The sequence below is a fragment of the Netta rufina genome, assembly GCF_964035555.1.
Source record: "Netta rufina genome assembly, chromosome: 14".
NCBI classification, from domain to species: domain Eukaryota; kingdom Metazoa; phylum Chordata; class Aves; order Anseriformes; family Anatidae; genus Netta; species Netta rufina.
The window spans coordinates 12,930,783-12,946,812 of NC_140137.1; the positions used below are offsets into that span (position 1 = coordinate 12,930,783).

General features: G+C 46.1%; 2 protein-coding genes across 5 annotated transcripts in view; one reads left to right on the forward strand and one right to left on the reverse strand.

The window, feature by feature from the left end:
- CYFIP2 (cytoplasmic FMR1 interacting protein 2) overlaps positions 1 to 16,030 on the reverse strand; it is a gene marked incomplete at both ends in the record, with an annotated part of 43,067 nt that overhangs the window by 17,867 nt on the left and 9,170 nt on the right. For all 4 annotated transcript variants that reach the window (XM_084295110.1, XM_084295109.1, XM_084295111.1 and 1 more), the window contains 14 exons: positions 2,329 to 2,416; positions 2,891 to 3,090; positions 3,770 to 3,889; positions 4,277 to 4,385; positions 5,327 to 5,403; positions 5,971 to 6,067; positions 6,799 to 6,955; positions 7,510 to 7,663; positions 8,038 to 8,185; positions 8,472 to 8,638; positions 9,441 to 9,566; positions 10,192 to 10,311; positions 11,192 to 11,309; positions 14,066 to 14,157. In XM_084295110.1, coding sequence (XP_084151236.1) covers positions 2,329 to 2,416; positions 2,891 to 3,090; positions 3,770 to 3,889; positions 4,277 to 4,385; positions 5,327 to 5,403; positions 5,971 to 6,067; positions 6,799 to 6,955; positions 7,510 to 7,663; positions 8,038 to 8,185; positions 8,472 to 8,638; positions 9,441 to 9,566; positions 10,192 to 10,311; positions 11,192 to 11,309; positions 14,066 to 14,157 — 1,773 coding nt within the window. The remainder of the gene's footprint in view (positions 1 to 2,328; positions 2,417 to 2,890; positions 3,091 to 3,769; positions 3,890 to 4,276; positions 4,386 to 5,326; positions 5,404 to 5,970; positions 6,068 to 6,798; positions 6,956 to 7,509; positions 7,664 to 8,037; positions 8,186 to 8,471; positions 8,639 to 9,440; positions 9,567 to 10,191; positions 10,312 to 11,191; positions 11,310 to 14,065; positions 14,158 to 16,030) is intronic.
- FNDC9 (fibronectin type III domain containing 9) lies at positions 841 to 1,503 on the forward strand (the record flags this gene model as incomplete). The annotated part of the gene is made up of 1 exon (XM_084295373.1): positions 841 to 1,503. One exon carries the CDS (start codon positions 841 to 843, stop codon positions 1,501 to 1,503), a length of 663 nt encoding a protein of 220 aa, XP_084151499.1.

A 16,030-nucleotide genomic window follows, 5' to 3' on the forward strand; every position in this document is an offset into this window, starting at 1 on the left:
CTTTTTATATAGACAACGAGTCACAAAGAGATTTGTACAAAATCTAACTAGAGCATAAAGTATGCCCTATGTCCCAGGTGGTGTTTTATTTATTTATCTATCTATCTATTTATTTATTTATTTTTCTAAGAAGCAGCAGGATGATAGAGTAGTCTGGGCACCAGCAGAATTCAAATTTGGTAATTTTAGCCACCTAAAATCTAGCATCTAATCTAAGCCTGTCAGGAACACTCCTCCTGTCAGTAGAGAAAGCTCCCTCCTACCTTCTGGGCAGCTCAATTCCTACAGTCGCTTTCTCTTTGCAGCTGCAAAGGGGCATATAACAGTTTCTACATTCAAGGAAGAGAGGTGGTGACTGAGAGAAAAGACAGTAACAGCCATGAGCATGGAAGTCATGGAAGCAGCAGGATTAGAAATGAAAATATTGATTGTGGCAGGTGCCTCAACAGGTTATGTTTAATTTCCACAACCTCCCTGTGAACGTAGGTTTCAAAGCAGTCACCTGAGTTACTCAATTTCTAAAAGTTTGCTGAAAAGTCTAAAGACAGTTGAGAGGAACCTTTCTGTTAGAAAGTGCTTAACAGTTCTCAAAATGCAGTTTTTTAGTGACTAATATTTGCAAAACAAACAAAAAATAGTGCAGAGACATTCATGACTTATCTGATAGGCTGTACATTCTAGTCATTTACAAAAAGCAAAGGGAATTCTCCTGAAGCCTATAAGAGTCCAATACAAAGGCTAATAAAGCTGGTGGAAAGACTGCACTGATGTCAGTGGCCTTTGAGCCCGTACATGCATTGGGGAACTCAGCCTCTCCCTGCTTCTGGTTTCAGGGGCGCAATGAACATCGAAGTGCACAACATCACTTACACCAGTGCCACAGTCTCCTGGGCCACAAACAACCCTTGTCCGGAGAATTACTACCACGTCATGTACCGCCCCAACTGGAACAGCGTCTTCGCCGGCTACTTACGCCAAAACTTCCACCGTGAGGAGCGAGTTCCCCACTCCCTCAGCTCCCTCGTCCTCCACCGACTCACGCCCTCTACCATCTACGTCCTCTGCATCACATGCAAGAACTCCTACCCCTCCAGCAACCACTGCACCACGTTCCACACGCTGGACCAACCCCCCCTGCTTTTCGGCGGCTCGAAGCACGAGCCCACCACCTCCATGTGGATGGTGAGCAGCCTGCTGCTGCTCTGCTTCATAGCTCTCCTGGCCTACGGCTGCCTGCAGTTCTGGTCGGCACGGTGCCGCGGGGCGTCCAGGCTGAAGGAGCCTGATGGCAGCTCAGAAGAAGTGGGAGAAGGCAGCAGCTCACTGGATGGTCCCTCGAGTGACGGACTGAAAGAGGAGCTTCTGGAAGTGCCCATGACCACCGTGCTAATGAGGAGCTCCAGTTTCATGAGGGAGAGCCCATATAGTTCCCCCCGCTGCTTCTTCCCCTATAAGAACAGCGATGACAGGAGGGCCATCTTGCCACAGCATGGCCTTCAGTGAGAGCAAAAGGGAGGCCCTGCTTAGAAGTTTGGTTCGTGCTGTTTTTCCCAAGCTCTTGCCAACACAAGCATCTGTGTTGGGAACTGTTTGTCCCAGGGCAGAACATGAGGTGGAAATATTAGCCGCAGGGAGAAAGGCTTTTGTCAAGTGACAAAAATATTCTCATTTACTGAGCGGTTTTTAAAAGGAAACCAAGTCAGCTTTCTGGGAACAGCCAGGCTAGGCTGACTGTAGTGTCATTATCTAATCTGCATCGGTACTGTAGATTCACTTCAAAATCATCAACCAATGTACACAAGAAATAAACTCCACTCCAGTAGTTTCATGCTTGAGTGATTCTCCATTAGCATCACCCCCCAAGCCCTCATAATGCTTGTATAAACAGTAATCATGGCCTGACAAAAGAGCTTTTTGTCAGTAATAAGTTCTCTACATTTGCACAGAAATATTTTAGTAATTCCCTTTTTGAACTACAAACAGGATTCTTGAAGTAACACCTTCCTCGGGGAGCAGCACTGCTCTGGAGCTCCAACTCACTCTCCTGTCTCTGCATTTAGATGGATGTGACTTGGTCTTGGTGCCAATGAGCACAGAGCAGTGTCAGTGCCCCCTAACACAGGCATGTTACAGAGAAAAATATGAGAAAGCAATAGCAAAAAGCACAGTGAAGCTGCTTCTTGCATGGCTTCTTGGTTTCACACAGCAATGTGACCCGGTACATTTGCATCCACCACACTGTTAATGAACTAATTCTTGCATTGCTTTCTTCCTAAATAAAGGACTCCAACATCCACCCCTGCTGGCTGCTGTGGCTCATTTACCGACCTTGGATCCATAGAGGTAATAGGGTTGAACGTTGGCCGGTTTGTCCCGCTGGGGTTCCTGCGTGAAGGGGATTGCTGTCCTCACAAACCTGTGGTGGGCACAGGAGACGGGGAGGAAAGCGGTCAGTGCCTGGTTAACCACAGTCAGTGCAGACACTGAGCGGTCCGGGATGAACTGCAGTACCTGAGCTACACGAATGAGCTCCAATCTATCACTGATGTAAAATACATTGGTTTAACATACTACAAAGGTGGTTTTGTTGTCTTTTTTTTTTTTTTTTTTTTTTTTGAGAAGCTGCCACAGTTCTGCTGTGGAGTCACAGCCCTCTAAACCAAACTACCTCAGTTGCTTGCAGTCTCTGTCCAACTTTGGTGCTCGAATTTGTTACTTGAGCTTTCAAGGCCAGCCGGAGCTGTTGGGGTTTAACCTTTTCCATTGCTGCTGCATTTCATTTGGAATAAAAACCTCACTGCAATGCATGTGAATTTTATGTGGCAGGTGTGATGTGTTGGAAAGAAACACAGGGTCTTTGGGTGCCCCCTGCCCTGCTTTTCCTCCTCACCTGTTGGTGGATCCGTTGTAGCAGTAGTTGGGTAGAAAGTCAAAGTTGAGCTCCCAGAAGACATGGAGGGTGATGCGCCCATAGGGTGCGGAGACGTTGTGGTTGGCTTCCCGGAACATGGCATCAAAGCTGTCCAAAGTCATGTGCTTGCACAGCAACCTGTGAGTCAGGCGATTTATTTCCAACAGCCACTCCAGCTCCTGCAGCACATAAAGCAGTGGCAGATGCAAAAGTGTTACCAAGATTACAACAGAAACAGCTGATTTAATTGCCAAGGGGATGACTCTATATCCACACCCCACACACAACTTCCCAGGTGAGGATGTAGCAAATGCTAAAGGCATCAATTTAACTCAGTGGCCAAGGTCAATTGCACTTCTACTCAAGGGGGTCCTGATCCAGTATCTCCTAAACTTGCAGGCAGAAAAAATAATTTGTTCCCCACTGAGTGCTGTCTGGCTTTCACAACAGAATCCTTTGGAGGTGGAAACTGGTAATTTTACACTACTTGACTGTGATGCTTCTGTAAAGTATCAAAGGCAGCAAATCCTGTATGCACATAAGTGATCTCAGCTACCTGCAGCCAACAGAGGGAATTACAGTTAAGATTTCCCACTCCCAGATCACAGGACTCTATTCTACAATGTCTGCAAAATTTAACTGCTGACTGTTACCTTACGATTTACACAGATATGGCCCAATAATAATGCAATTAAGGCTTCATAAGTAGAAACAGTAGAGACTCAGCATCATAACGGAGAATGCATGTCTGGCTGAAACCTACTGTAGGTGGGACTTCTGGCAGAAGACAGCTGACTCTGTATTCACAGCAGTGTATTATTCTCAATATTTATTGTTTTAGTCGGGAACAGTTCTTACCACTATGGATGTCAGGTCCTCACTCTCGAAGCGGCTAATGGCCTGGTCTAATGATTTGTACATCGCTGCTGAGATACGCTGGGTTATGAGCCTGTTCAGGTCAATTGACCTACCCAGCAACTGGGAAAAGAAGAGAAAATATTTGTTTGTTATATACAGATGGGGACAAGCTATTTTAGTATTTCGATTGTTTTTTAATAGACAGAAGTTAAAGCCAAATATCCAGTGCTGCTTAAATGTGAAAATGATAATACAAATGCCTCTGTTGGGTTTACTATTACTTAGGAAAGTAAGGATGGAAATGTGAAGCTTAATATAATTAAAATAACATAATTAATTAATTGCCCCCTCTGGCCCCATGTCCTGAGCGTGGTGTGTCAGAAGCAGGTTCAACCATTCACATTAGAGCGCTGGTCTTGACTGAGCCCAGCACTAGGATGCCAGCTGCCAACAAAAGGATAAGAGACCAAGAGCTGAGAATACCACAGTCTACTGCCTGCAGTGTACCTGGACGTGCCTCTGCTTGAGCAGTGTCTCGTAGCGGTTGGATGGTGGGTACGGAATGATCACCCCGTAATTCTTACACTCAGCCCGGAAACGTTTGTCCAATAAAACACTGAAAAAGGAAAACAATGTCAGGAAAAAGGAAACATGCACAATCAGCTACTCTGTGGATCTTTTCCAGAGTTGTTTTCATTCTTCCTCTCAACTTGCTCTGAATGCCAAGAAAATTTCCACACACTACTAAATCACAGAGCAGAAGTTGTTATCTAGGGACTGCCATGCTGCTATCATTCTTGGCTCTTACAGCTAAATCATCCAAAAAGATAAAAGATTGTGCTGAAAGATATCACTAGTGCCAGGAAGTGGGGCGATCCCACAGGTATGCTCTCTCCTTGACGGTCTGCTGTAGGAACAGTTTGCTGGTGGTGGTGATTGCTCTCCTTCTCTAAGGCCTGATGTGATTAGAGACAAAACTCTTGGCAGAGTTAGACTGAAGACTTGGTTCACCTTTGGGGACATGAGAGGAAGACTCTCATTAGAGTTCATCCACGTTCTTTCAGTGGTTAGGAGGAAAAGTCACCAAGGGCCTGTCTCTCCAGCTGGAGGCAGGCAGCTGTCTGAAGAGTGATCTAAGACAGTGAGAATCCTTCTAGTCGTTACAAATTCTGCTGCTCTGTTAGGGTGAGGACAAGTGCATATCCCTGTTTCTTAGAGATGGGAGGTTTCCACTTATCTGTCTGGTACAAGTGTCAAGCAAGGACATGACTTCAGTAGGCTTGGTTTACTTTGCTGCTGCTCTCACAAATTGCACTCAAATAGATACATAGGATATGAATTATTTTTATTTCACTTTTAACCATGTCTGCCTTGCCATCATTAATTCATTTTTCCCATCTACACTGGTGTGACACGGATAGCACGCTCTGTGAGGAAAGGATGATCTGTTTTGTTATGTCTACCCACAGCGGCTACTCCCTGAGGGGAACCTTTTGGTTAACAGCGACTTGGATGCAGCACAATCATCACTCAGCAGAAGCAGTCAGGTTCTCCTACCTGCCAGCCATTGCTTTATAATAGGCAAAGATCTGATCTGCCAGCTTGTACACAAATTGATCAAAGCACAAATTCACCTGGAGGAGAAAAAACAAGACATCATGAGGGTGTCACTAACACAGAATAGCTCCTTCCTACTCATGCAAGATCGATACAATGCAATATAGAGCTCTAATTTAATACACACATGTATGTCAGGTTATCTAAAAACCACACTGCAGATCTCACATGCTAAACATAAGCAGAAATTTGCAGTTATGTTTCCAGCCTATAGTTTCTAAATGTTCCTGGAGGGCCCAGTCCCCCATCCACAGTCATCCTTCTCTTGCAGGGATCTCTGGGTTCTCATTTTCCTCTGATGCCTCATAACCTTCTGCCCATCAGACAGACTCTTCCAGGCTCCCAGTGTTTAATAGCATTTGGCTTCCACTGGTCCCCGTGGGCACTGCTGAGCTGAAGCCTTTAATCAGCAGAGCATGTCAGCTATCAGAATATTCTGATCTTCTGAGAATTTCTCATTCTCATGGGGTATATTTTCAGGAGATGCCTACAACTAATGCACTGCACTGCTGGGCTGGGCTGTCAAACAGGGCAATGTGACCCCAGTGAGCTCCTTCCATACAATGAAGACGAAAAAGACTTACTTCAGCTTCAATTTCATCATACAGGAACTGCTTTTTGAACTTGGTCAAGGCATAGTATGCGCTGTCATTGTAGAGGTCCAAGGGGTACAGTACGTACCTGAGGGCAAGAAAACAGATCATGCCTTGGAGCATATCAGCAAAAATAGCAGCGACTCAGTGCAAGAACTGGCTTTTTTCTGACCTCACTCCTTTCACCTCCTCTCACTTCAGTCCCTCAAATCCCTCCACCTCACTCCCTCTGTCTGAGTTGCTGGAAGCAGCAAGAACAGACCTGGACGTGTCCTAATTGTGAGTTTTTCTATCAACGGTTGCTCCTTCTCTGCCATTAAAAAATGTTGTTCTGCCCTGACTCCACAGAGTGCCCTCACAGTGGTTATGAAATGGTAAACAAAGCTTTCCAAATGAGGAATATTATTATGAACATAACTGTACTTGCAGAACAGCAATTCCTCTGATCACTTATCACTTGTATAAAGAAAAAAAAGTGCTTAAGTGCTTCAGCCAGGGCCCACATCCCTTTGGTTGCACATGCTGGCTGGCTGCTGTGTGCAGATGACTATCACCAAGCTGTGTGCTGATCCTAATACAGCAGTTGCCAATTGTTGGTTTATGATGCATAAGCAAGTGCCAGTGTCAGGAAGCAGCCAGTGTGCATTTGCTAATGAGTTATTCACACAGTGCACACTCATGTGACAGCAAGGCAAGAAATACAGTTTGTTTTTTTCCTTCCTTGTCAAAGAGACTGCTCACCACCAGCCTACCCTTCTCCAAAAGAAAATTGCAAGCCTGAGTGAAGGCACAGACCCACCACAGCCCATCAGCTCTTACTCCATCATGGAGGGTTCTTTGGTTTCCAGAATATGGTCCGTGAGGATCCAAGGCATGGACATTTCGATGGGGAACTGGATGCGGCGGCCCATGGTCAGCTCCAGGAAGAACTCCCGGAACCAGAGCTGGGACAGGTCACAGCACTGCTGCAGCGCTTCTGAAACACAGAGGAGATCCCCCCAGTGGGAGGGCACCAAAGTTACTCTCTAGGGATCGCAGAGAGAGAGGGAAGAGCACAAGAAGCAGTTCCAGTGGTGTCATACTGGACTGTTTTGGGGCATGAAACTCCTTTCTGGGATGTCTCTGTTTTTAAACAAAGACTCTGTTCATGCTGTCTGAGCACTTTGTAATAGAAGAGGAAGAAGAGATTGTTTCTTTTGCTCTAGAGCTCCAGGAAGAAAATTTCAACAGCTCAAAATCACTTGGGAAGATTTCTTCTGTGCCTAGTGGCTCAGAAGCTTGGCTAAGACGGAAAGAAAACCCCACTCCTAGAAACTAAATTACAGTTTATGTCTCTTTTGCTATTGCTGACTCATTCCCATTCACATAATGATTACTACCTAGAAGCAAGCCTATATCAGGCAGAAGTAGAACATTTGGGAAAAATCAAGGAATATCTTCTGCATAGGTCAATGCAGAGCAAAGATACATACATTTGCTTGTCTAAGCGTGCAAGAATTGGATTCAAGCCTCCCCGTGCCATAGCCTCACCACTGATGTTGAGAAGGTGGGTGAAGAAGAAGGACTGCTTGTGGAACTCCTCAATGGCCAAGACTATCGGCCCATCCAAGCTGCTCCTCAGAGTCTTCTTTGAGCCACTCTTGTCTGCTATGAGGGACTCCAGCATGGTCCGCACCATGTAGAGCTTTGGAAGGAAGTTAACATGTAGTTACTATCCTGTGAGATACCAACACACACTGCCATGGTGCTCTGCAGCAAAAAATAACGCTTCTCCTGACTGGTTTCTACCCTACTCTCTCAGCCCTATAGGCCACCATCATTCAGAACTAGAAATAATCATAAACCTAAAAAAAGGAGGCTTTAGGAACAAACTAGGCATCGAAGCAACATTTAACACATTGCATGTGAGTTATCGATGTTGTAAGTTATGACGTTACTGAGTTATAATGTTATGTTACTAAAAATCCCACGGAAACAGCTGCCAACCCATGGGATGGGAGACTCCTACATGGCAGTAAGACCATTAATTTCTTACTCAGGAGACAGAAATTTACATACCTGTGTACTTGATGGTCCTACTGCTCTTCGTGGGACTTTAATATCAAATCCACCTTTAGGATCCTTCTCACCTCTCAGGCAAGGATCGTTTGGTGGCTCTCGACCTCCCTCCCAGTCACAAATTGTCTTCCGAATTGCTTGAAGAACACTGAAATAGGTAGGAGGAGGGAAATTAGTGCTTAAACTTGATTTTACTGCAAGGTGAAAATACTGACTGCTGTGCACATACAAGGTGGGAAGTATATGAGGTGGGGAGACAAAAAGTTGTTTTGTGGGGAGTCATGTTCAAAACTGACCATGAGAAGAGTTGCTGGCCAAGGTATGTTGTCTGGTTGTATAATATTAAGCTGTCTGCAGGTGCACATGCTTATATAGTACAAATGTATTACACAAATAAATACACCAGCTTTGTGTTACATTCAAGAAAGACCAACCTGATCAGGACGTTCTTCTTCTTCCTGACTGCCTGCCTGAGCGGCTCTCGCAGGGTCACCTGGGCAAAGTCCTGCAGGGCTGCATAGATGGTGTTGCGGATGGCTTGGTTAAAGACACTCTCCATCCGGCCCATCAACACTTGCAGACCTTTGATCATGGCAATTACCTGAAGCAAAAATTAAAAACAGATGTACTTCCCAGTTTTCCTTTGTATGGACAGGTCCATAAATCCACCATTATGATAAGTTGGTACTAAATTAATTCTCTTCAAGTAACTTGGGTACAGCAAATATGTGGCTTTATTTGTTTTGTTTTCTGCTTTAAGGATCACCATGAACAGGTGGAACATTTCCAGTACCACTTTCTCTGAAATGGCCCCTATCCCTTGGCAGACCCTGTTTCCACTCCCAATCTCTTGATATCTTTAATAACACCCAGTCCTGGGAGACTGCACGTGCCCCACGTGGGTGCAGCTGTGTGACTTGGACAGATCTGATGAGAACAGAATATGGATGAGAAAACGATCCTTGCTGGCTCTTTCTCACTCTTAAATATATTTTAAGCAAAGTCAAAACTTTAAGAAAAAGGTACAATTCAATGTGGTGCCACTCTGCTCACTGCCCCATCCTCAAGCTGCTCAATGCTCATCCATAACAGCAGTTGTTGACTGATAAGCAAAATACCTGGATGAAGGAAGGACTGCAATTTCCATTTTAGAAGCTGGGAAGAATTTAATTAGTGATTTTCAGAAGCAGACTTCCACACTGCTGGTGGACACCTGCGAGGTGCAGCTAAGAGATGACCTTTGAAAACTGCAGTCCAAATACTCTGAAACACTTTTAAAAAATCTGGCACTTTGCGACTTTTCCAAGTGACCTAGATAATTTGGGGCAAAGTGTACAAAATGTGATCTCCAGGCCACTCTATCTGCTATGGCACTACAAAACAAGGCAGCAGTTGGCACTTACCTCCACAAAGGCAAACTTCTCTTCACTGGTGTAGTTGTACCGGGTGGCTCTTTCATACTCTTCTGCTGTTCCTGGGCAATCCTTGTTGCAAAACTTATCTGTGGGATGAACCAGCTTCCAAGAGTACTGGAAGATGGAAACATGCACTGTTAACATTGCAATGAATAAGAAGGGCTGGAGGGATTAAAGAGGGCTCTGTCAGAAAAACACTCCCTGAACTTTACTACAGTTGTTTGACACTCCTTTGAGAACTGAATGTATGCTTCTTTGTGGCTGTGTTATCACTGTACTGAATATTGGTTTTGTTTATTTGGGAGGTGCCAGTCATATCGGGCTTCTGACATCCATGGACTTGTGTTAAGGTGTGGTCAAAACTTTCCAAAATAAGAATTTCCATCATTATTTGAATTACAGTTTTACTTGTTAAAGACCCAGACTTACCACCCTTCTTTTGGTACTTAACAGAGGTATTCAGGTGAGAAGTCACCAGCCTCCTCTAATGCTACTGGGGGCGCCCTGCACCTGCAAAGGGCAATTCAGCTCTAAGGAGAGATGAGCGAGCTCTGCTTCTCCATTTGGTTCAGAGAGACTTTGGGGTGATTAGCTGTCTGATTTTAGCATGTTTGTCAAAGGCTTAAAGTTAGGTGGCATACAAGCAATCTCACCTTTCCACAATCAGCACTATGTGCTGTGTTGAAATGTTCACCTTAGCCCAGAAAGAGGAGGAAATTACACACTTTGACGCACTCACCACTTCCATGACATGAGCACTCCACTTGGACAGCAGCTGCAGTCCCCTTAAAGCGAGATCGAAGAGCTCCCTGTACTCTTCATCTGACTTCTGGCTGTCCAGCCCTGAGCCGGTGACGACCTGGAGAAGATCACATCACATCAGGGCTAGAGTCAGCAGCTCGCTGCGGTGCCTTGGCTGAGCCAAACAGCAGCAGCAGATCTCTCTCTCTCAAATCCCATCTGAAAAGAATTCCCCATGACCTTATGATCAAGCTAAAACAGCACTGTGCATATACAATCCTGTGGGAAAAGAGGTATAACTTGGCAGGACTCTTATTACCCAGGTGGTCCATTTATTTCCTACAGAAAAATGAGTCTGACCTGTAACCTCAGAGCAAATAACTGACCCTCTCATTCCATTTTCCCATTGCTTTGTGATGGTCTAATACCACTGAACTCCTCTAGAGGCCTTTACTGATTTAAAGTTCAAAAAAGCACATAAAAATGCCAAAACAAAAAGGCTAAGAACACTAACAATCATTAAATTAAAAGTGATGAATGAGGAACCCACATTTGCAAGAAAACAGTCTCAATCCCATCAGAAAGGGCTCTGACATTCAGCGATCAACAGAGCTGCTGTGGAGAACTTTCCTCAAAGCCCTGACCGATAGCTCAGTGTAACAGGAAAGACCCATCTGCAAGACACGGGTGTTCTGCCACCCACGGTCGATGATAAACAATTAGCTGCAAAAATATTTCTCCTTCTTATTTGAACTGAGCTGCGGCCAAGGAGCAGGAGCTTGCAGAGCAGGCTTCCAGTGCACACAATTTTGAACGGGCAGGGACCTTTCATAACTTGCTTTTTTATTGCTGGATCAAACAGTGGATTGATATAGTTTCATGTGTATTCTTCTCCCCCGTCATTGTATGTCCTTGGCACAGTATGTCCACACTACTGCCACACTTGTCCCCTCCCAGCCTCACCTGTCTAAGGATCACAGCGACCACCCTGAGCTTACCTCGCTGTTGCTGTAGCGAGCGAGCTCCGAGATGAAGCGGATGTGGTCATCCCGGATCTGCACCATCTGCTCGCAGATGTTATACTGGGGACTTATGCTGCTCTGAGTGCATGTCCACCTGGGCAAAAAAGCAACAGCTTCAAGAACGGGACATGGGGCTCCTCTCAGACACCCCCAGGGACAAAGCCTTTTGCTCAACTGCTCTCTTCACCTCAACGTGCCCTAGGCATGCCACCTACAAGGCAGCCTGTGTCCTCTCTCTCATCCCCAGGGTGTGTGATGTCTTCCAGAGGTGGTCTCAACAGCACGACAAGGATGTTTACCTCACCTTTCTGTTAGAACACCTCTGCTCCATCCCCCCTAAAGGCTGCTCTCTCTGTTGGGTTCACCTACCCCCACGGGCAGAGGTGGTTATTTCGCTGGCTGCTGTCTGGCAAGCTTTCAGGGAAGGACAAACTGCAGAGCCCCATCACCGTTTCCATCCCTTCTACTAAACTTAAGGATAATCATCTCCTTAGAGGTCATCCTTCTGGGCCCTACAGGGCTGGTCATGTGCCCTTCTGCTGCAAGGAAAGACCCTGCAAGGGGCCATCATGGAAACAGCCCTTCTGCTCTTTTTGGTTCTGCTCACATTACTAACTTAGTGGGCAACCCTGGGAGTAAACTGAGGAGGAGATGATTAAAAGCACTAGATTTTCATTTGCATTGAGCCACTCTGTAACAGTGCAAAGGGGTCTTAAAGGGAAGGCAGCTCTCCCCTTCCAGTGGCACAGTCATGTGAAGCAGTGGTCAGAATAAGCACAGATCAGGTCTATCGGATTTAACACCTCACTTTTCCCAGACTTTTATTAGCCACTGACATAGAACCAGAACGGCTCCATCAAAATGCTTTGTGCAAACAGATGTCTGTCAGCGAGACTCTCACATCTGTCTCCATCATCACAATGGTTTTTAAATGTTCAGATCCTGCTTTTTTTTCCCCTGAATGACTGACTGTCTTAAGATAGATAGTCTTCTTCTCCAATCTAGACTGGCTGTACAAAAGGGAGGTGAGAAACCTGCTTCTGACATGGACATACACATGAAAATGCATTCCCACTGTTAGCTCCTGTTGCCAATGCTTGTGGAGATGGAAAGTCCTGGAAGTGCTGGACCATGTCATCCCTTGTGAAATCCAGCCTCCCACCATTGAGTCCCATCTCTCGACTCTTACCCGTTTCAATGTCCCGTGCTCCCCACCAGACAAGCGGCAGGCTGGCAGGAGTGGCCAGGGCTGCCCCAGCCCTCCCTGCCACATACAATCTAGTCCACAGTGCAGAAACAAAACGCCATGCAGGAAAAACACCAATTAATTCCATTTTCATGGAGACAAGGAGGGAAAGAAAGTGACAAAAACAGTGTTAGTAAGAAATGGGGAATATATGGAACCACCTTGGCAGAGTTAGTGTCGGAAGCCCCATGCAATTTGCTGGGAAAGCAAGTGAGTGAGGAAGAAACATCGGTTAGTAAGGTGCAGCACAAAGACCTGGGAGACAGATTTTGAGACAGACATTAAATTGTGCACAGGTAAACAGCCTGCGAGCTATCTTGGTTTTGAGATGAGAAAATGAATGCAGCTGACACGTTTCGTTGAAATGTGCTTTCTGAACAGTTTGGGATATAAAGGTGTCAATTCTTAGACAATCTTCCCTTCCAATTTTTTTTTTTCAATTTTTTTTTTTAAATTTATATTTTGTAGAATTTTATTTTTTTAATTTTCAATTGTAATCGAAAACCTTTTGCTTGGGAAATTCTGTGAAGCTGTTTTCAGATTTCTTGTGAAAAAAAATCAATTGGCACTTTTCAACCAGCCTTCAGGAGGGCAGAGGAGGGCGCTCCCGGGCGAGCCACACAGCGGCAGAAAGCAGGACCCGCCGTGGGGAAGGGAAAAGCAAACAGGCGCAGCGATGAGGCTGTTGGTTAGTTCCTGTCCTGCTGGCTGTTCAGCTAGATTGCTTCTCGCAGGTGATGGAGAGATCTGACTTCCACGCAGCCTGGTCCCACAGGCGAATGGTCGCTCGCTGGTGAAAGCCAGGCTGCAATCAGTGATTACAGCCGACAGAGCTTGGATGGGCTTTGCTTATATGTGGATGCAAACGCTATTCTGAGGATGTCCAAACCTACCAGTGATGCTTCTAACACTAACTGAGCACCATGAAAAGCTACAGAGACAACTGGGCCTTCGCACATGAGTGGTGTGATCTGAAGTGACACCTGCAAACTCTCTTGATGGGAGCAACAAACGAGCTTCGAACCCATACCGTGAAGCCACACTACATACCCCATGCCACGACAACTGAGTACGCCTGGAAAGACTCAATTTCTGTCTTTTTCCCACAATATTTATTCCTTTCCAGTGCCCCTGACCCACCCTGTTCAATTCTCATCCCCGTTCCCCTTCTACACGGGAAAGTGCCTGAGCTAGAAGAGACGCCCTGCCTACCGATCTGGTGCTGTGTTCATGCTCTGGAGGATTTTGTCCTCGGGGTGAAAACTGTGGATTAAAATCTCTCCAGAGCAGGAACACGCTGCTCACACTCACACGTCCCAAGCACTCAGCGGCCGCCCCAGACCACGCACCATGCCCGCTCGCCTGCCTGCGTGCACGGGAACGGTTCCACGGAGCCAGCGAGGACGTCCTCCCATGCAGGGACACACAGGTACACATGTGCACACACAGGTGGCCGCAGAGGCAGGCACGCTGGGGTGTGCACCCCCTGGGGACACACACAGGTACCCGTGCACAGACCTCACGCACGCCAGGGAGGGAGAGTGGCAGCTCCCATGGCTTTCGGGACACACACAAAGCCAAGAGACATTATGGCAGGCACTCACTTGGATTTGTTCTCCTCATAGTGAGCACTGGTCTTAATGTATCTGGCCAGTTCTATCTGCATATCGCCGAATAAAGGAACCACCTGCAGCTGCTGGAAAAGAAAACAAAAGATGGTTGAAACGCGGCGGAGAGTCCCTAGGGTGACACAAGGGACTACGAAGTGGCATCCTGCATCTCTGAAGCTACAGGAGGTGTCAGGCTGTTCAAAACAAGGTGCAAACCTGGATGCAGGGCCTTTTCACACCTAGGAAGCAACCGAAAACTATCACAAGGTGTTGTTTTTTTTTGTGCAAGTAAGATCACTCCCTGCAAGTGCTCTAGATACAAGGGTTTGCTGATACTGGCTTGGTTAGTACCAGAAAGGTTCAGTATTGTAACCACCATCAGCTGTGAGAGAAAAAGGTCTTTTTATACCAAAAAGAGAGAATTGTATTCTTAAACAGCACTTACTGCCTCCCGCCATAATCCTCAACAGAACTGAGGGATAAAAACTAGCACATTGGTATTTTGGCAGCATGCTGGGGAGGGGAGCTGCTGGCTGCTCTGCTGCCTGGACTGCCGGAGATGTGGCATCTTTCTCTTGGGACTCAGGTTTTACTTTGGCACTGTGGCTGTTAGTGATGTGTCTTACAATTTCTCCATGAAAACAAAAACACAGTCAGTGTCTGTCTGCTATATAACACGACTTTGTTCTCCCTTTACATCTCAGGAGAATTTTGAAGGGAAACAAATTCTAAGTGCAGTGAATGTGCCTCAAGCTCAGACAGGCCCCTGCTGGACTAAGCTTTCAGTTGCAAACTACATTCAGCCAAGAGCTACCTACAATTCTTCAAAAACAAAAGGAGAAGCTTCAATGTCACCCAGCTACAAAAGCCTAGCCCCAAAATACAGGGAAGATGGTGGCAAATTCACTGTCCTAATATCACACTTCTCAGGCTCGTTTGTGTGGAGGATGTGCAATGCTGTCATCAGAGATTCCCAGTGGCACTTTCATAAACGGTTTAAATGAAGGGGTAGTTCATTTTCACCACTCAAATTCCTGGTCAATCCACTAGAAATTTAATCAGAAGGCAGTAAGCAGATGTAGTAAAAGGAGTAGTTGGCCTTTTCTTATTGAGATCTGATAGTCTGGAGTGGTACTTAACTGATTAGGTGAAACCACAGCAGATGTTGGAGAAGTGCAAGTGGAAAAAAAAGCTGGAAAGGAGAAAGTTATTCCATGCAGTGGAAGATATTTTACCAGTCCGATTCTCTGATGGCCCACGCCACTTTGCAATGAACAACAGATCTGTCTGAACACACCAAGATGACCAAAATCTACACACAATGCTGAAGGCTGGATTTAAACTGAGCCAAAGATTCAGTAAAACTAGCAAAACTGAACCAGGGAAAACTCAGAAGACTTTGAGCAATGGCTTGATAAATCTCCTTTGCAGAGCTGCAGTCCTCAGCAATCTCCCCAGTGACTGGGAAGCATTCTGCCATCTCATTATCTGCCCATCTGTGAGGTTACGGTGTCGGGCTGTAGCTCCCTACGCGGGTGTCAGAGCCCTGCTCCCAGAGCTGTCTCCAGGAGATGACGCAAAGATAAACTAGTCCCCAGTCACTCGGGCTGAGGATGCAGCAGCAGGTACATCAGCCTTTCCTGAAATCAGCCATCCAGGCTCACCAACATGTTTGTCCCTTGCCATATCCCACCATGAACTAATCTTCTCCAAACCCAAAAAGCCTCCTAGACCCAGCCTTGTGTACAGAAGCAAGAGACAAGAAGAATGACTTCACCCTGCAATGCCGCAGGAGGTGCTTGCACTGTGCTGAGCTCACGCGAGCTGTGAAATCAAGCAGAGACATCGGAGTCTCATCCCTCCCCTCCATATGCCACTAACAGCTTGTATACACACCACATTTGGGGAGGAAGCAGACAGGGTTATCCCAAATCCTCCCTACAGCCTGACCTCCAGCTG